This window comes from Euprymna scolopes, chromosome 13 (genome assembly GCF_053919585.1).
Source record: "Euprymna scolopes isolate OS-2025 chromosome 13, ASM5391958v1, whole genome shotgun sequence".
NCBI classification, from domain to species: domain Eukaryota; kingdom Metazoa; phylum Mollusca; class Cephalopoda; order Sepiida; family Sepiolidae; genus Euprymna; species Euprymna scolopes.
The window spans coordinates 100,030,754-100,046,459 of NC_136494.1; the positions used below are offsets into that span (position 1 = coordinate 100,030,754).

The 15,706-nt window shown below is 32.5% G+C and overlaps 1 protein-coding gene across 7 annotated transcripts in view; it reads left to right on the forward strand.

Annotated features, from left to right (window-relative positions):
• The window catches only part of LOC145292113 (uncharacterized), a 346,982-nt gene that overhangs the window by 286,653 nt on the left and 44,623 nt on the right, over positions 1–15,706 (forward strand). For 4 of the 7 annotated variants that reach the window (XM_080138217.1, XM_080138211.1, XM_080138210.1 and 1 more), the window contains exon 4: positions 13,672–13,812. The exons of the other annotated variants lie outside the window; for them this stretch is intronic. In XM_080138217.1, coding sequence (XP_079994343.1) covers positions 13,672–13,812 — 141 coding nt within the window. The remainder of the gene's footprint in view (positions 1–13,671; positions 13,813–15,706) is intronic. 7 annotated transcript variants of the gene reach the window in all.

The window sequence follows — 15,706 nt, forward strand, 5'->3', positions numbered from 1 at the left end:
GCGTGACTAAAAATACTCAGGTCAGATTAAAAGTTTCTAATGATGGGGAGTCAGAGGGTATAAAAAGATTTAATTTTTAATCTGTTGATGCTTGACAGCCAAGAACAATCTTGTTTTTTTTTTTTTTTTTTTTTAAGAAATATCAGATAACACATGCATATATATATAAGAGAATTTGAATGCCTACTGGATACTGTCTTTGAATAACTAATGGTTTCTCTGTACAGAGGTTTGTCAGAACAACCTGGCATGAGGATGCTTTTCCCTAGAAGTAAACCCAACTATATTCAAAATCACATATTATTCGCGACACAAATAAGATCTCCTCAGTATGGCTTATATGAAGAATACCGCATTTTCATCAAGTGATATTGCCTGTAGTAAACATCACAAAGCTGGATACTCCACCAGACTAGATGTATTCTTGTCCTTGAACGCAGCGATATCAAGAGATCACAAGCAAGATATCCTATAACATTTAATTGGTCAACTGGGGAAAAGGAAAATTAATATTCTTAACTTCTTTACTCAATCAACATTTGGGAGGTAAAGGAGATTTACTAAAATATCTATGTATTTCATATAGAGATCAAGTTTTAGCCCTTAAAAAGGGTCCCCTTAATATTTTGTGAACTCAGACTGAAGTAAAATGAAACAAAAGAGAACCTGAGAATTTAAATGCTTACTAAACACTATTCTCAAATGTCAAAGGTCTCTCTGTATAGGAGTTTTTTCAGGATAACCTGGCATGAGTATACTCTTCTCTACAAGTAAATCCTGACTAAATAATTAAAATTACATAACATCTGCAGCCCAAATAAGATCTCCGCAGTATGGCTAGCTAAAAATTACCTTTACGAAGAATGATGCTTCTTCTCCAAGTGATGTTATCTCAAGTAACAGCACAAAGCTGGATACTCCACCAGACTAAATTAATTCTTGCCCTGGAAGACCAAGCGACCACAAAAATGGTATATTATAACTAAGGCTATGACAACAGCATATTCTTTTCATTGTTTTGACTCTCGAGTATATAGCCGACACAGTTAATCAACCGAGAACCACATGACTATATAAAAGCACATAAGATATTAAGGGATACACACTCGAGAGTCAAAACAATGAAAAGAATATGCTGTTGTCATAGCCCTAATTATAACATATTTAAATGGTCAATTGAGAAGAGAAAAATTATGTTCTGAACTTTTTTTTTTACTGTTTTTTTTTTGTTTTTTTTTTGTTTTTTTTTTGTGTTTGAGAGGTACAAGAAAATTTACTGAAATATTCGAATATTTATGTATCCTATGTAGATACCATCGGGTTAGTCCTAGGAATGAGGCCCCTTGATTTCTGGGAAATTCAACTGAAGTAAAATGAACATTAATGGCCGGTCAATATCAAAGCTTGATGACCAATGCTTTTAACAAGATGGCTGGTCTCAGCAACAACAACAAGTGCAGGTTCTGCCACAGATCCAGTTGTTAGGTTCTGCTTAAGGGCAGCTATTATACAATGTGACACAATGGAGTCTGTAAAAAGTTGAATATCCAGTGTAGCAGCAAGTTCTGGAAACAGATACCAAGTAGACCAGTTGGAACGAAGTCATAGATCAGCCACTATAACTATGCAATCCCTACACCTATACACATAGAAAATAGAGCTGTTAAATATGGCATAGTGATATAAGACGGGGAAAGTAACAACACTAATTGAAGTCAGTGTCCTTAAATAGAGCTGAGAGAGAGAGAAAATAATGAAATACCAAGGTCTTATGTATGATTTGAAAAGAAACTGGAATCTTAGGAAGATTGCCATCATTCCAATTTCATAGGAGCAACTGGGCTCATGAAAAAGATTTTCAAAAACTATCTAAGAAATATACTTGATGAATCAAGTGCAAGAGTGCTTAAACGGATTAGGGTTAGAATCTTTAAAAAATCTCTTGGTTGAAATTTCTGAAATAACAAATGTATCTCTGGTATCTTTTAGGATGTGTTTCGTCTGTTTTAGTCGAAATATGCCTTGTTTAGGGTGAAAAGTCGAATCAAGCTGAACCGTCGTCAAGCACTCAATTAGTACCAAAGTAAAGCAAAATAGAGCACAGCTCATGTTAGCCTCAAGGAAAGAAGAAAAAAAACGAATATGTTGTAATGAATTTTTTGGTTTACTTATCTTTGATAATTAAGACGGTTACACATGAGATTGAAATTTTTTACCTTACGTTTAAATAAAAACAAATGGCGCTTCTATATTATCGGAACAAAATTTCGGAAATCGTAAAACTGAATTTCACATGAAAACAATGGTATTTACGTATTCCTTGTATTTTTAAGATGATTATATCAAAAAATTACCAAAATCAATAAGGTAGAAAATTATTTATTAAGAAAATAAAAAAAAGAATTTCAAGAAAACAATCATATTTTGCTTATGTAAGACACAGGAGAGTTCAAACGGAGGGTAATTTTCCGTTTCGATTTATTTTATAGAAACATGATGGCCGCAATTTTTCACCTGGTAGCACGATTAAAGTTTTTTTTTTTTTTTTAATAATTCAGTAATAGTCAGGTAATTTCGACTGCATATTTTTTAAGCTAACATTGTAATTTATTAAAATTGACAAGAAATATCAGTATAAACTATTGTTTTTTATCTGAAAACTTCATTTATCAACTACAAAATTTGATTCTGATAGTGTAGAAGCGCCCCAAAAAATAATTACAGCTAATGTGAGAGCGATCTATTTAAAAGAAATATGCAGATAACCTCAGTTAATCTGAATAGGTAGGGGATTATTCTTACCAAATTTGAAGTAGGTAAACACTTACTGTGTTCTTATTTTATATCTACATATATCTACAGTAGAGATTTGAACGCCCTTGAGACACTATCATTGTGGGCCTCTCTGTTCCAACGCTATTTATTGTGGTTTTCTTCTTACTTTAGCCCTGTCATCTTTGCAATTGCCAAGAGTGCAAGTACTGGCTTACAAGTATAAAAAAAAAAAAATAGAACAACACAAACTCACAAAAGAAGAAATGACTCCATACATCGTATATGAATCAGTTGTGCTCTGAGTGTGTGATAAAAAATCTCAAACATTCTTTATTAGATGTTTGTTGAGGCACGTTTGTCTTTCATCTGATCAGTTTATTTCATCTGCTAAACTGTATTTGTTCCCAACTGACATTAGCTCCAATATCACTTATCTCTATTTGGAACCTCTGAGCCACCAACAATCAACTGTCCCAAACTGAAAATTGTACCTAAACTAATTCTGACTCCTGAATTTATTAACTGAAAATAGAAAATCCTATGTCCGGTCCTTTGTCTAAAAGTAACCAATAAGGGAAAATTGACTCCCACTCTCAGCCACTTCAAGCTGATCGCCTATTCCATTTCTGACCACCTTTGTGTACCTTGGTAAATCCTTTTTTTACCAAGGCCCTTGGTCATTTACTGCCATTTTTATGGGTCATCAACTAATTCTAATCGGGATCTTACCTAAAAGGGAAAGGACATCCTTAGTAACACGCTGGCATGAACATACTTCTACTTACAAGTAAACTCTGACTAAATAGTCTAAATAACATTGCATTCAAATCCCAAATAAGATCCCTTCAGTATGGCTATATATTGGCTTATATGACAAATGATGCACCTAATCACAGCACCAAGCTGGATACTTCAACAGAAAAGATTTTTAAAGCCAAATGCGGTGTTAAAAAATTTATTATTTTTTTAATACATGAAAACATAAATCAAATATTTCAGTTGATTCCCGACCATCTTCAGTGAATTATAAACATTTTTTTCCTCATTGTTGATCTGTAATAACAAATGATAACAAGAGAGTTCTGTTGTTGAATGGAGGATGTTATTAATGTTTTATTTCATATGTAGAGATCATGCTGGCGTATGTTTAATGTTAATATATATATACTAGCTGGGATACCCGACGTTGTCCAGAATTGAATGATGATCAACGAATGTTTCACACTCCCATACTTTTATTGTCATCAAAGTCGGTGAAATTCCTCATTTTTCGATCAAATCGATTAATTGCTTATGCACTGCAAGCAAGCTTCACATGCCTCCCCATAGTTACTTAGTCCACAATACATTGCAGTCTACATTGCACTGTAGAGAACCTATTGTTGATTTAATAAAATTATTTTATATATAATAGCTTGAATTAAAGTTTATAATGCAAAAGTTAAGTATCATGATCCAATTATACTCTAAACAGAAACATACATTTCAAATGCGCCCCTGTTATATAAAATAACCTACTGTTAATTTTATATGCCTGACCTTTGTAATAATAAAACTTCTCAAATGCACTTGTGATATTAGGCTGTAGAAGTTGGTAAGTTGGTCAAAATCGTCTGTTTCTTCTTTCATCAGATATTTTCAGTTATTGAAACTTATCAAAGATATTCTGATACAAAACATTTCTAAGAACACTGCCAGATACATAAAGTACATTTGTGTGAAATTTCATAAAAATCAGCCCAATCATTTCAGAATCTATAGAGAATGAACTCACGAACAAAGTTCCTTTATATATACTAGTATATATATATATATATATATATATATATATATATATATATATATATATGTATATATATGTGGGGGGGGTGTTACATAAACTTATATCAAAGTATCAAGCGCATTGTGAAATATTTATATGATCTGCAAGAGGGCCCATTGGTGTGCTGGGAATTAGCACAATTTTATTTCTCTTCGAATGACAACTTTATTTTTCTACCATTCTCACTGGAAAAGGTAATTTTCCTGACTTTCTTCAGCGATGGCCCCAGGAATCTTCTAAATGGTTCCCATAAGGATTTTCAATCATGACAATTCGAAGACTTCACCTCATGTATTGACACTTCAGGCTCTGTGGCAGCTGGAAAACCTAAGTGGATAAAAGACGTAATATGGAATTGCAAAGTTCATGTTGACACAGGCGTTCCCAAAGAGCATTGGCAGATAAAACTACAGTGACAGTCAAACCATGTCATTATAAATTTGACCATTTCCTCATCCATCAAAGTGAGCATTGCTCAGAATTGATCGAAATCCACAGAATTAAGTTACAGTTGCATCACGCAAGAAGACATGAGTACAAGTCTATAAGAGATGCAAGATAGGAATAAAAACAAGAACGGTTCAATTCAGTGACGGAAATTCTATTTCAAACTTGAGTGTGATAGACAGACTCGTGGACAAACGGACATATCATGACAGGCCAATAAAGGAGAGTGCGAGAGAGTTTGGGCACATCACAGAAGTAGTTAACATTCCTTAAAACTAACTATAATAAAAGAACTCGTCAGATTTCATTGATGCTTGTGCATTATCGCCTATGGAGCTCAACCCATTCACGAGTGAAGAACAAACATATATTTCTCTATCTATGTAAAGTTAGTTAGGTATGTTCATATATTTTCATGTATAGGATTCACTCCTAAATTAACTGATCATTACGATGTTTGGAACACAACCTTTACATAAGGGGTCAAAATGCAGGTTATATTTAGTTTTGTAAAAAAAAAATGGGGTGGAAGCCCTTTGTGATAATTAAGATACCTCCGATTTTTTGTGAGAAATATTCTTCACAAAAATCGGAGGCATCTTAAAACTTCAGTTTCTTTGAAGTTATTTTAAATAGTTTGGAGATGGAATAATATTGATAGATGGATATAGGCCTTGTATTTACGAAGGTCACGGCACAACTGCTCATTTCATCAAATATATCAGATTTGCATTGAATTTGAGCCATAGTCATTCGACACTACTTAAGCAAGGAATAAAAAAAGACCTCCTAAGCTTAAACCTTAAATTTTAGGTATTTTCTAAAATCAAAATCATGTTATGGATTTTGATCAAGGCTTGAATAAGGATTCTAAAAACAAGGTTTAGTAGTATTATATCCTGATTTTAATATTCATAAGTGAATATAAAAGTGCTGCAAAAGTAATCTGGACTGAGGAATTAATTTTATCTGTCCTGGAACGGGTTATCGTTTTAAATAAATAATACAGCTAAAATATGTTAAAAAAAAAAAAAGCAAGTTATATTTTTTGTCATTTCAAAAGAAGTCGTATAAATTGGCATTGCTTAATTAAAGAATCCAGCTAAAAAAAGTTTTATAATCAATGAAAAAGCATCAATTAAAAAGAAAATAAAAATAATTTTATTTAAAAGAAAAGCATGAATAAAAATATGTTTTGTCTTTACGAAATGGCTTTTTGATCAGAGCTGTCTAAGTATGACAATGTTTTAATTTATTTTTGTTTTTTTTTATTTTATTTTTTTATCGATTTTTGTAGGTAAATTTTCCAATTTTCATTATTCAAGTGAAATAATGACCTGGAAATTGTCAGCAAAAGCTATTGATGAATCAGCCATTTTGTATTTCTTATCGTCAATGTTTTTATTTGTTTTTATTTTTTTATACGTGTTTACAATTTTGTTCAGAATGTATAAAATACAAAAGCTAAGCTAAAAACAATTTTCCAAAGTTTAATTTAAAAAGTCACTAAATTGATAAGAATATGAGTGAAAGTAATTTTTTCCTACGAAGACAAAAATAATTTGTCTTGTTTTTTTTTTTCATTTAATTCATCAAACTTGAATACAAATATACATTATTTTATCTTTATAAGATGAAATTAATTTTTAAGGACATTTTAAAGAAAATGAGTTTACAAGAACAAAACTTGGAAACATTTGATAGATTTCCAAATTGAATGGAATCGCAACTGACAGGCGAAAAAGAAATGTTTTAATATTTCTGAGAATAAAAATCCACAATGCTTTCAACAAATATTTGTTGCTTTCAAGAAAAAAATAACTGGAAAACTATGCACTCGGTGGTACTTAGTTTCGAATCATTTGACAAAACGTGCATCTCGAGCAAATAAAAGTACAAAGTATAAAAAAAATTACTGATATTAAATCATACAGTGTCAGCATAATGAGAGTCTTGTTGCCTTTGGATAATGGATAACAAAAGCTGGTTTGTCAGAAAACATGTAAAAATATGTAAGGAGATGAAAGACGTAGGAGGTAGAATCAAAGGTGAGGCCTAGAGATAGGCTAGTCAGATATTCAGCAAAGAATTCCTTGCAATGTTTATGGTGCTAACTTTCAAAGAATTGTGTGATTCTTTTATTTCTCCAAGAAAAGGGTATTTTCTTTGGCTTGCTTTCTCTGATGATTCACCTATGTAGTTTTCGATGGAAGCAATTCGTTTTGCGTTTTTACCAAATAAGTAAAAAAAAAATGTATAATTGAATTTCACTTATAGTAAGAATAAATTAACATATTTTTCTCTGTATTGGATTATTCAGACTACTATTCTTGGATGCTATTCTCACAATATTTAGGCCGATTTAGCCTTTGATGTTTTTTTTAGGAATATTTCATCTAATACAGAAATTGTCAAACTCAGGAATTTCTACAGAATTATTAAACAAAACCTTTTATTTTATTTATTTATTTATTTTGAATCCTTTGAGATGAGGCTTCATAATTTGAGTATTTACTTTTTTGTGGACTGTTATTCTCATCTTCATAGTTGTTTCCCTACGTTTTGGCCAACTTATCTGGTTGACTAAGACGGGATAGGATAGTTAAGTATTGTAACTCTTTCCTCAGTAATCACTGACTTCTGCAGTTGTTGTCTCATCACGTTTTGGTCAACCAATCCCAAAGCAGACCAAAGGATTAGTTGGCCGAAACGTGGCTAGACGACAACAATAACCACAGAAGCCAGTAATTCCTAGGAGACAATTACAAGACTTAGCTATCCTATCCCATCGTGGTTAACCACATTAAGAAGACCAGATGACAAGTTGGCTGAAACGTGGTGAAACAACAACTATAGAGATGAGAATAAGTCTGCAAAAAATGAAAACTAAATAAAATAAAAAATAAATAGACATTCAAAACCGTTTATTTAATCCATGGAGGTAGCTTGCTCTTGTTCCATCAGCCATGTCTAGATAGAAGATTTAAATAATTAGTAATTGTATTTTTTATTATTGTGGGTAATGAAGATTGGGCTATGACTTAGAAATGAAAAGGTTTCTGTACAGATTAATAGTTTACAATTAATTGTAATGAAATAAACTTTGCTTGGCCATGTCGGGAGAGTATTTTGTTTTTGATTTAGTATGTAGAACCAGATCGCAATTCTCAGTAATAATTTGACCTGAAAAGAATCTTTTTACCTCAAAAGCTAATTTTCTGTCTACAATATAAAAAAAATATTAGTAAATAGACATATGTTTAATAATAGAATCAAAAGAAATCATTGTATCAGAAAAAGGAGTGAATAATTACTTAATGCCATGTCTTTTTGCAAAGCATTCTTCAAATTAGTTAATTTTAGAACATAAATCATATGATTAGTATATGGGATATATATTGTTCTAATTTGAATATAAATGTGACATTTAATCTCACAGTCACCATAATAAATATATAAAAGTTGGTTTATTTATGTTCTGAAATCGATCATACTGCCGTTGAACGAAAAAAAAAAACAAAAAAAAAACAAAAAAAAAAACGAAAGATTTGTGAAAATGTTACCAAAATAAATTTCCGAAATTCAATTTTGTTTTTATTTTATTTCATCTAATCGAGTATTTTCAATTTGCCAAACTTGTTTTTATTGTTATTATTATTTACAATTTATTTTTATTTGTCCAAATTTAAACTAATTTTAATCAAAATTCTGGAATCAATTTAAAAATCTTCTCCAAAATTTGGCATTGGAAATTTTTGGTTTTCCATTTTTCTGAAATTGCTTTCCAAATTAGGAAAATAGAATATTTTAGACATGCAGTTTGTGTGAAAACTCCAATGATTTGAGAAAGACATTTAAGTGCAGAGGAAACGTAATTGCTTAGATTTTTAGTGCTGTCATTTAATCATAATGTGATTTCTCATATAAGTAGATTAGCATTTCTTTCATTTATTCTAGATTGATTCATTCACTTTTCCCCACAAAAAGGCACCAGGATTTACATGTCTATATTGCAATAAATATGCACTTAGCAAGCATACTAGACTTAAAAAAAATATATTTTTTTTTTAATTCTAAAAGCAAAATCTTCTACAATTATTTTGTTCAATTAAATTATTAAAGATACATTGAATTGAAACAAATACATTAAAGATAGGCTCCCTCTAACGTGCTAGAAAAATGCTTACACCTGCCAATATCCTATATCTCTACAAAGCCAGCATTCACGCATTTAGAGATTATTTTTGCTACATCTGAGCGGCTGGTACACCAATTGTTAAGCTCTTCCTCTTAGAGTGCAAGCAAGAGTGTTTAATAAGTCTTACACTGTCTATCAAGCTTTATCCCCTACCCCATCAGCACAATGTAGCATCTATGTGTTTGTTTTACAAGTACTTTCACGGAATGTGCTCCGGTGTACCTCCTAAACTTGAATATCCTGACCAACACGATCTTATATTATTAATGAACGTACGATGATGAGATTATTAATAAGCATATGGTTAAGAGAAAGAAACGCACTAGTAAGTGGTTGTAATAGTAACCATTTTCTTCTAATATTATTAGAAACTAAGTTTACTTTTTTGTTCAATTGACTCATTTAAATAAAAAATATACACTTAGTAGAAATACTGCCAAGTTTGCTGCAAAGAAGGTAGGCTCCCTCTACTGTGCTAGAAAGATACTCACGCTGACTGTATCCAATATTTCTACAAAGCTACCATTTGTTCGTGCATGGAATATTGTTGTCACATATGAGCCACTGCATCAACCACTAGTCTCCCTTCCCAATGTCCAAAAAATGAAAAAAGTTTACAATCTAATAGGTTCCACACTGTTAACCAAGCTCCATCCCCTGTCCTATCATTGCAATGTTGCATCCCTGTGTTAATTTTACAAGAACTTTAATAGTGTGTGCTCTGACTCGTAGCACTAATGCCCCATCAACATAAATATCCCTAACTCACCCGAAAAGCAGCAAAATCCCGCACCTTCATTGTAAATAAAAAGTTACTTACACCTGAAAGTATCCTGTACCTCTATAAGGCCACCATTCGCCCATGTATGGAGTAATGTTGTCACATTTGGGCTGGTGCATCTGCTACTTGTCTCTCACTCCTTGACTGGGTTAAAAAGAGAGTCGCCAACCTGATAGGCCCTGAACTGTCATCTAAGCTTCAGCCTCTGTCCCATCGACGAAATATTGCATCCGTCTGCCTGTTCTACAAGTACTTTATTGGTGAATGCTCTGACGAACTACAAGCACCTCGACGTGAATACCCCTGACAAACCCAACAAGTAGCTAAATCCCACCCCTTCACAGTAGAAATCCCTAGGTGTAAGAAAGCATTCTACTAAAATAGTTTCTTCCCCAGAACTGCTAGGCTTTGGAATTCCCTTCTGGGATACTGCTTTACCAACTGTACTGACATGCAGAAGTTCAAGTGTAATGTGAACAGAGATCTTGCTACTCATCTCCCTTCATAATAGCCCTGCAACTTACATCCCCGATAGTAAAAGTGAAATCTGAATAATAAAAAATGTCCCTTGATACTGAAGAGCCTTCTATTCTGATAATCTCTTTCCTCAGATTGCTAGACTTTGGAATTCTCTCCCTGTATCCTGCTTCCTCGACTTTACTAACACGCAGAAGTTTAAGTGTGTAGTGAACAGATATCTTGCTGCTCAACTCCTTGCATAGAGTGTCTCTGTAGACAGGGTCTCTAATTCACAGTAGTCTCTTATGTCTCCATGTCAATTTGTCTTGTTTGGAGTGAATATGAGTAAAAAAAAAAAAAAACTACCGCTGAAGAAGACAATGTGTACCACTTTGTTATTTATGTAATATTTTTTCTTAATTTCTTACTATTATTTTTTGTCGGTTTATCTTAATCATCAGCAATGTTAAAACAATGTTATTTAAAATCATGGTACTTATCCAGTTTCAAAGAGAGTAAACTCTAACTCAAAAATTCCGTTTGGAATGCCGGTAGATGGATAGGAAGCACTGCAACACCTTTCCAGCAACTCCTGCAGCTGTGCTGGATCCGACTGTATTGACTTGCCTTTCCGTCGGGCTTTGTCTGCAGTGCCGAGAGGGGGACCCTAGTAATTGGGCAAACCTAAGTCTTCCTATCATCCGCCCAGGCCTGCATCTGCAAAGGCAACTCCGCATTCGACTTTATAGCTACAACAGACGCTGAAGTGCAGACGATGCAGAACGCCATTGTCTAATTAGACAGAAGGTTGTCATCACACTACCAAGTTTACAACCCAATCTCCGTCAGGTTTGCATCGGCATCTTCTGTCAGGCTACGTAAGCAGCAAAGACAAAGACTGTCAGACAGTTAATTTAAAATGTGACGTCCCTTCTCTTCTCCATGTTGAGAATGGCTTTCTATGTAGAAAACCATTCTTACCATATCAAAAGTGGATATATCAATAATGCATGTAGCTTTTAAACTTGGTAATTTTTCACCGAATCGAGGTGTTACAGGCACAGTGTATCAGAGACCTATTTGGTTACAGATATTATCTTGAAGATTTCCTTCCCTAGACTCTTTATCTTATCAAGGATGGAGAGCATTATTTGAAATGATATAATAACTGGAGGAAGTAATGATTATATGTAAATCCGAAAGTCGGTGCAAACAACCATTATCCCATTTTTTAAAACGCATTCTGATAAAGAAAAAGTTTAATCTATATAATTATAAAACTCTGTATACCGTCCGAGTTTACTTCCTTGCTTGAATCTTGTCTTTGATATGATTGGGTGATTCCATTTTTAAAAAAAGGGATTTCAGGTTGATATATATATATATATGTGTGTGTGTGTGTGGCTTGAAGGCTAAAGAATGAGGGTGGAAAGTTGTATGTTTTGGTTTCGATTTTAGCTGTTGGCACCCAAGTCATATATATATATATATATATATATATATATATATATATATTGTTAGTTTTCATCTCACTACTATATCTTAGGTTCGATATAATAATGGATGAAGAATTGTCTCTATAATAATAAATACTAGACTATCCGTGACCCGTTGGGCCAGTATGTTATATTAGCTATGGAATTCATGTATGAGCGTGACACTTGTGACGTAAAGAAAATATTTTTTTTTGACATAACAGAAACATTTCTATGAAAGTATATTAAAATGAAAAATCACGGACGGATCACTCAAACATGAAAAAGAAAAAATCCTCCATATTCGTGTAAAGTTACCTATTTTTCCGATTAATCGCTCAAAAATCGAAAATTAAACATGATTTTCCTACGAATCGAACGCCGACGAAAGTCATTTAGCGGCAAAAACGCACATGAACCTACCGATGAGAAATATAAGAATGAAAAACCCATATTGGAATCCTTCAGCCAATTTAAAGAAACTTAAAATCTAAAAAAAAAAACAAACAATTAATAAAACCTGAAGCAAAAAAATAAAACCTAAATAAATAAAATAAAACTAATATTGAAACAGATTAGTAAATGTGTCAACAAATTCACCGTTCTCACACAACTATTTTGTATCTAGAAATGTAAACAAAAAATAAAAAAAGAAGGAAGGAAGGAAGGAAAAGGGACGGATAGAGAGTAGTAGTAGTCTTGGCTTTACTGCAATTGTTCTTATGTTTGTCAAGGGTTAAAGTTGTTTAGTTATAAGAAAATAGCGACAATATAGTTGTAATAAAGAATAGTTGCAAAACACCCCCACTCTTCCCATGTTAAATAATAATTTCGAAATAACATATTTCAGTTCACAGGTCAAAATTTGCAAAAGAAGCGATTTGTGTTTATTTGTTTACGTTGTTATGGGTTAATGTTTATGCGCACATGCGCAACCGGATGCCGTAAACTGGAAAGTTGGTTACATCACTCGTTACAAGGTCATTTGAGTTTTGTAATTAAATAGATGTATCTGCATGAATTAAAATATCATTATGACTGGGCAATCAATTTTTTCACATTAAATCAATATGGCTGCCAGCTGGTAATTAAGGGTCTTTTCTAAGTCTAAAAGCTAGTAGGGTCAATATTTAACCTTAGTTTTATAACGATAAGTGGAAGGGATTGGTTGAACCACACCTGTGACAGGATGCTGGTCTATCGCCATACAAATTTGTCTGATATAGTTTTTTTTTTAACATATTTGTTAATTCACAATTATTTAACAAACCAGTTGTAATTATTTACTAAGGTATAGTTCGTTTGTTGACTCCTCTGCTACACACGCTATACAGTTCTACCTCTATTTCTTCTTTGCCTAGGTGAGCTGTATTTTCAGACTCCTTTCCATATAATCTACCTTCTTTCAGTCTCAATATATCTCCCCTCTTTCCTTCTTACTCACTCACTTTATAACCTGCCTTTTTTTTTCTCTCCATAAATCTTATTCTCCCTTCATAATATTCACCCTCTTCTTTTTTTTTTTTCACAACAGACTTGTCTTGCACATACAGACACACTTAGGAATATGTATATATCTATATATGCATGCAACAATTAAGGGCTCAATCTGCTGTGAGCCTTTGACAGTTTTCCGATCCTTTCGCCCCCATCCCCCCAAATAAATGTTCTGGTCTCCCCAAAAATAATTGTCGTTCCTGATGTTCTTCTCCAGAATGCAAATACAGGAAGGGGGTGTGGTCGAGCTGTCACCCTCTAACCAACATGAAGAATATGACAATGACATTAAAGAAAGGCGACCCCAGCAAATGCCCCGCCACCAAGCAAAAAAGCAAACCTTGTAAAAAGGGCAAAGGTTAGTTGCACTCAATGACACCTCGTTATTGGGTAAATCTAAATTATTATTCACTAACAATATGAAATTAAAAATTGTAACCAATTTTTCTGGCCAATATTTCTGTTGGCGCTTAAACATAAATAATATAAGACAAAGAGGAAACAACCTGAACCAAACATACTGACAACTTTTGAATCGGTAGCCATTTTGTTTTGGTTTAACAGTCATATTTATATCAAAATCAGACAACAGTTAAAAAATTCAATATCATTTCTAAAATAATATTGACAATATTTCAGTATAGTTTTTTAAAAAAAAAAAAAGGGGCTTGAAATAAACAAATAAGTGTTACCAAACGCAAGAAAATTTACTTTTTTTAAAAATTATATCTATATATATATCACATGAGTTTATTGACTGTAAGATTTATTATCTATGAATTTGTTAGCATTACTTTTACTTAGCCAAATCAGTGTGTTTTTCAAGATGGTTGACAATTTTCCGGGGCATGGTTGCAAATTTCAGACTTAATAGAATTCTTACCCTAATATGATTGGCACGCACTCTCTGATGTTGGCTTACATTTCCATTAACCCTCTAAAAATTTTTCTTTTTTACTATATTTTTTATTTTGCAACCCAAGTTCCGGCCATCTTGAAAAGCATACTGGGTTGGTTAAGTAATACTAATAAATAAATCAATCAGTAAACTCACTTGAAAATTATATACATAAGAAAAGTAAGTTTTCTTGCCTTTGGTAGCAGTTATTTGTCTATTTGTTTCTCCACACCTTTTTTTCTTAACTATACTGCACAATTGCCATAATATGAACCGAATTCATTAACAGAAAGAGGAAATGCATGCATTTGTTTTTGTATCCCTTTGCAAGGGTTATGTTTTTACAAAATATATGATCGGATCTTTGATATGAAAGACACTCCAAATTGATGGACTAAAAAGTTCACTTTGTTTTAATGCCGGTTTGTTTTTTCCAATTGAATTCTGAAGCTAGCCAATGGGTTGTTTTAACAAAACGAATTGCGTATTTTGTAGAGATTTTGAATTTCAAAGGCAATGTTTAGTTTAATAAAATATTAGAAAAAAAGAATATCAGATTTATATGGTCTTTTATTTAAAGAAAATTAAAAACACAACATACATGTTTTTATTCCATTAGAAGGTATAAACTCTTTTGTAAATAAAATCAATTTTGACTCGTGTATTTACTTATTTTAATAATAAAAAAGTGACAACGTATAAACGCAAAGTGGATACGGATCTGAGTGTCCCAAGTTCGAACCCTTTTGGTACTATAACATCACTTCCATCATGAATGTTGGCAAATAATATCTCAATTAAATCACTCGTCCCCATCACGCCACCAGGTCAGCACCAGGAAGGACATCCGACATATAAAAATATTGTTTCATTTATAGATAAATAACTTCCAAAAAAACCTGGCCAGAGATAATTTTGGAAATCAATTTAAAAAAACCGTCCAAAACATGCCGAATATAATGGTAATGCCTTACAATTGGGTAGCATTTATAGCTTTTTTTCTCCGGTCAGTGTCCTGGTAGCATTTCTTGTGTGAATTAACTAATTTCCTCACAGGAAGTACTCTTTAAAATTAGAACCTTTTAACTTAAACCAAGCATGCAAACAAATTCCTACAACCGGTGTTACAACAATTTTCAGGGTGAATTTTGTATCAAAGATCCAAATAATAATGTTAACTTAAACGTCTTTGGCACGATTCAAAATGTCTGTCACAAAATTTCTAATTAATTTTTTCTTTTTTCTAACAAATGAATTGATTAAATAAACTAACCGCATGAATGTCAATCTTTAATCTACATTTATCTTTTTATTGTTGTCTATATAAGTATAAAACTTCTTGGGTGTTTTCTTA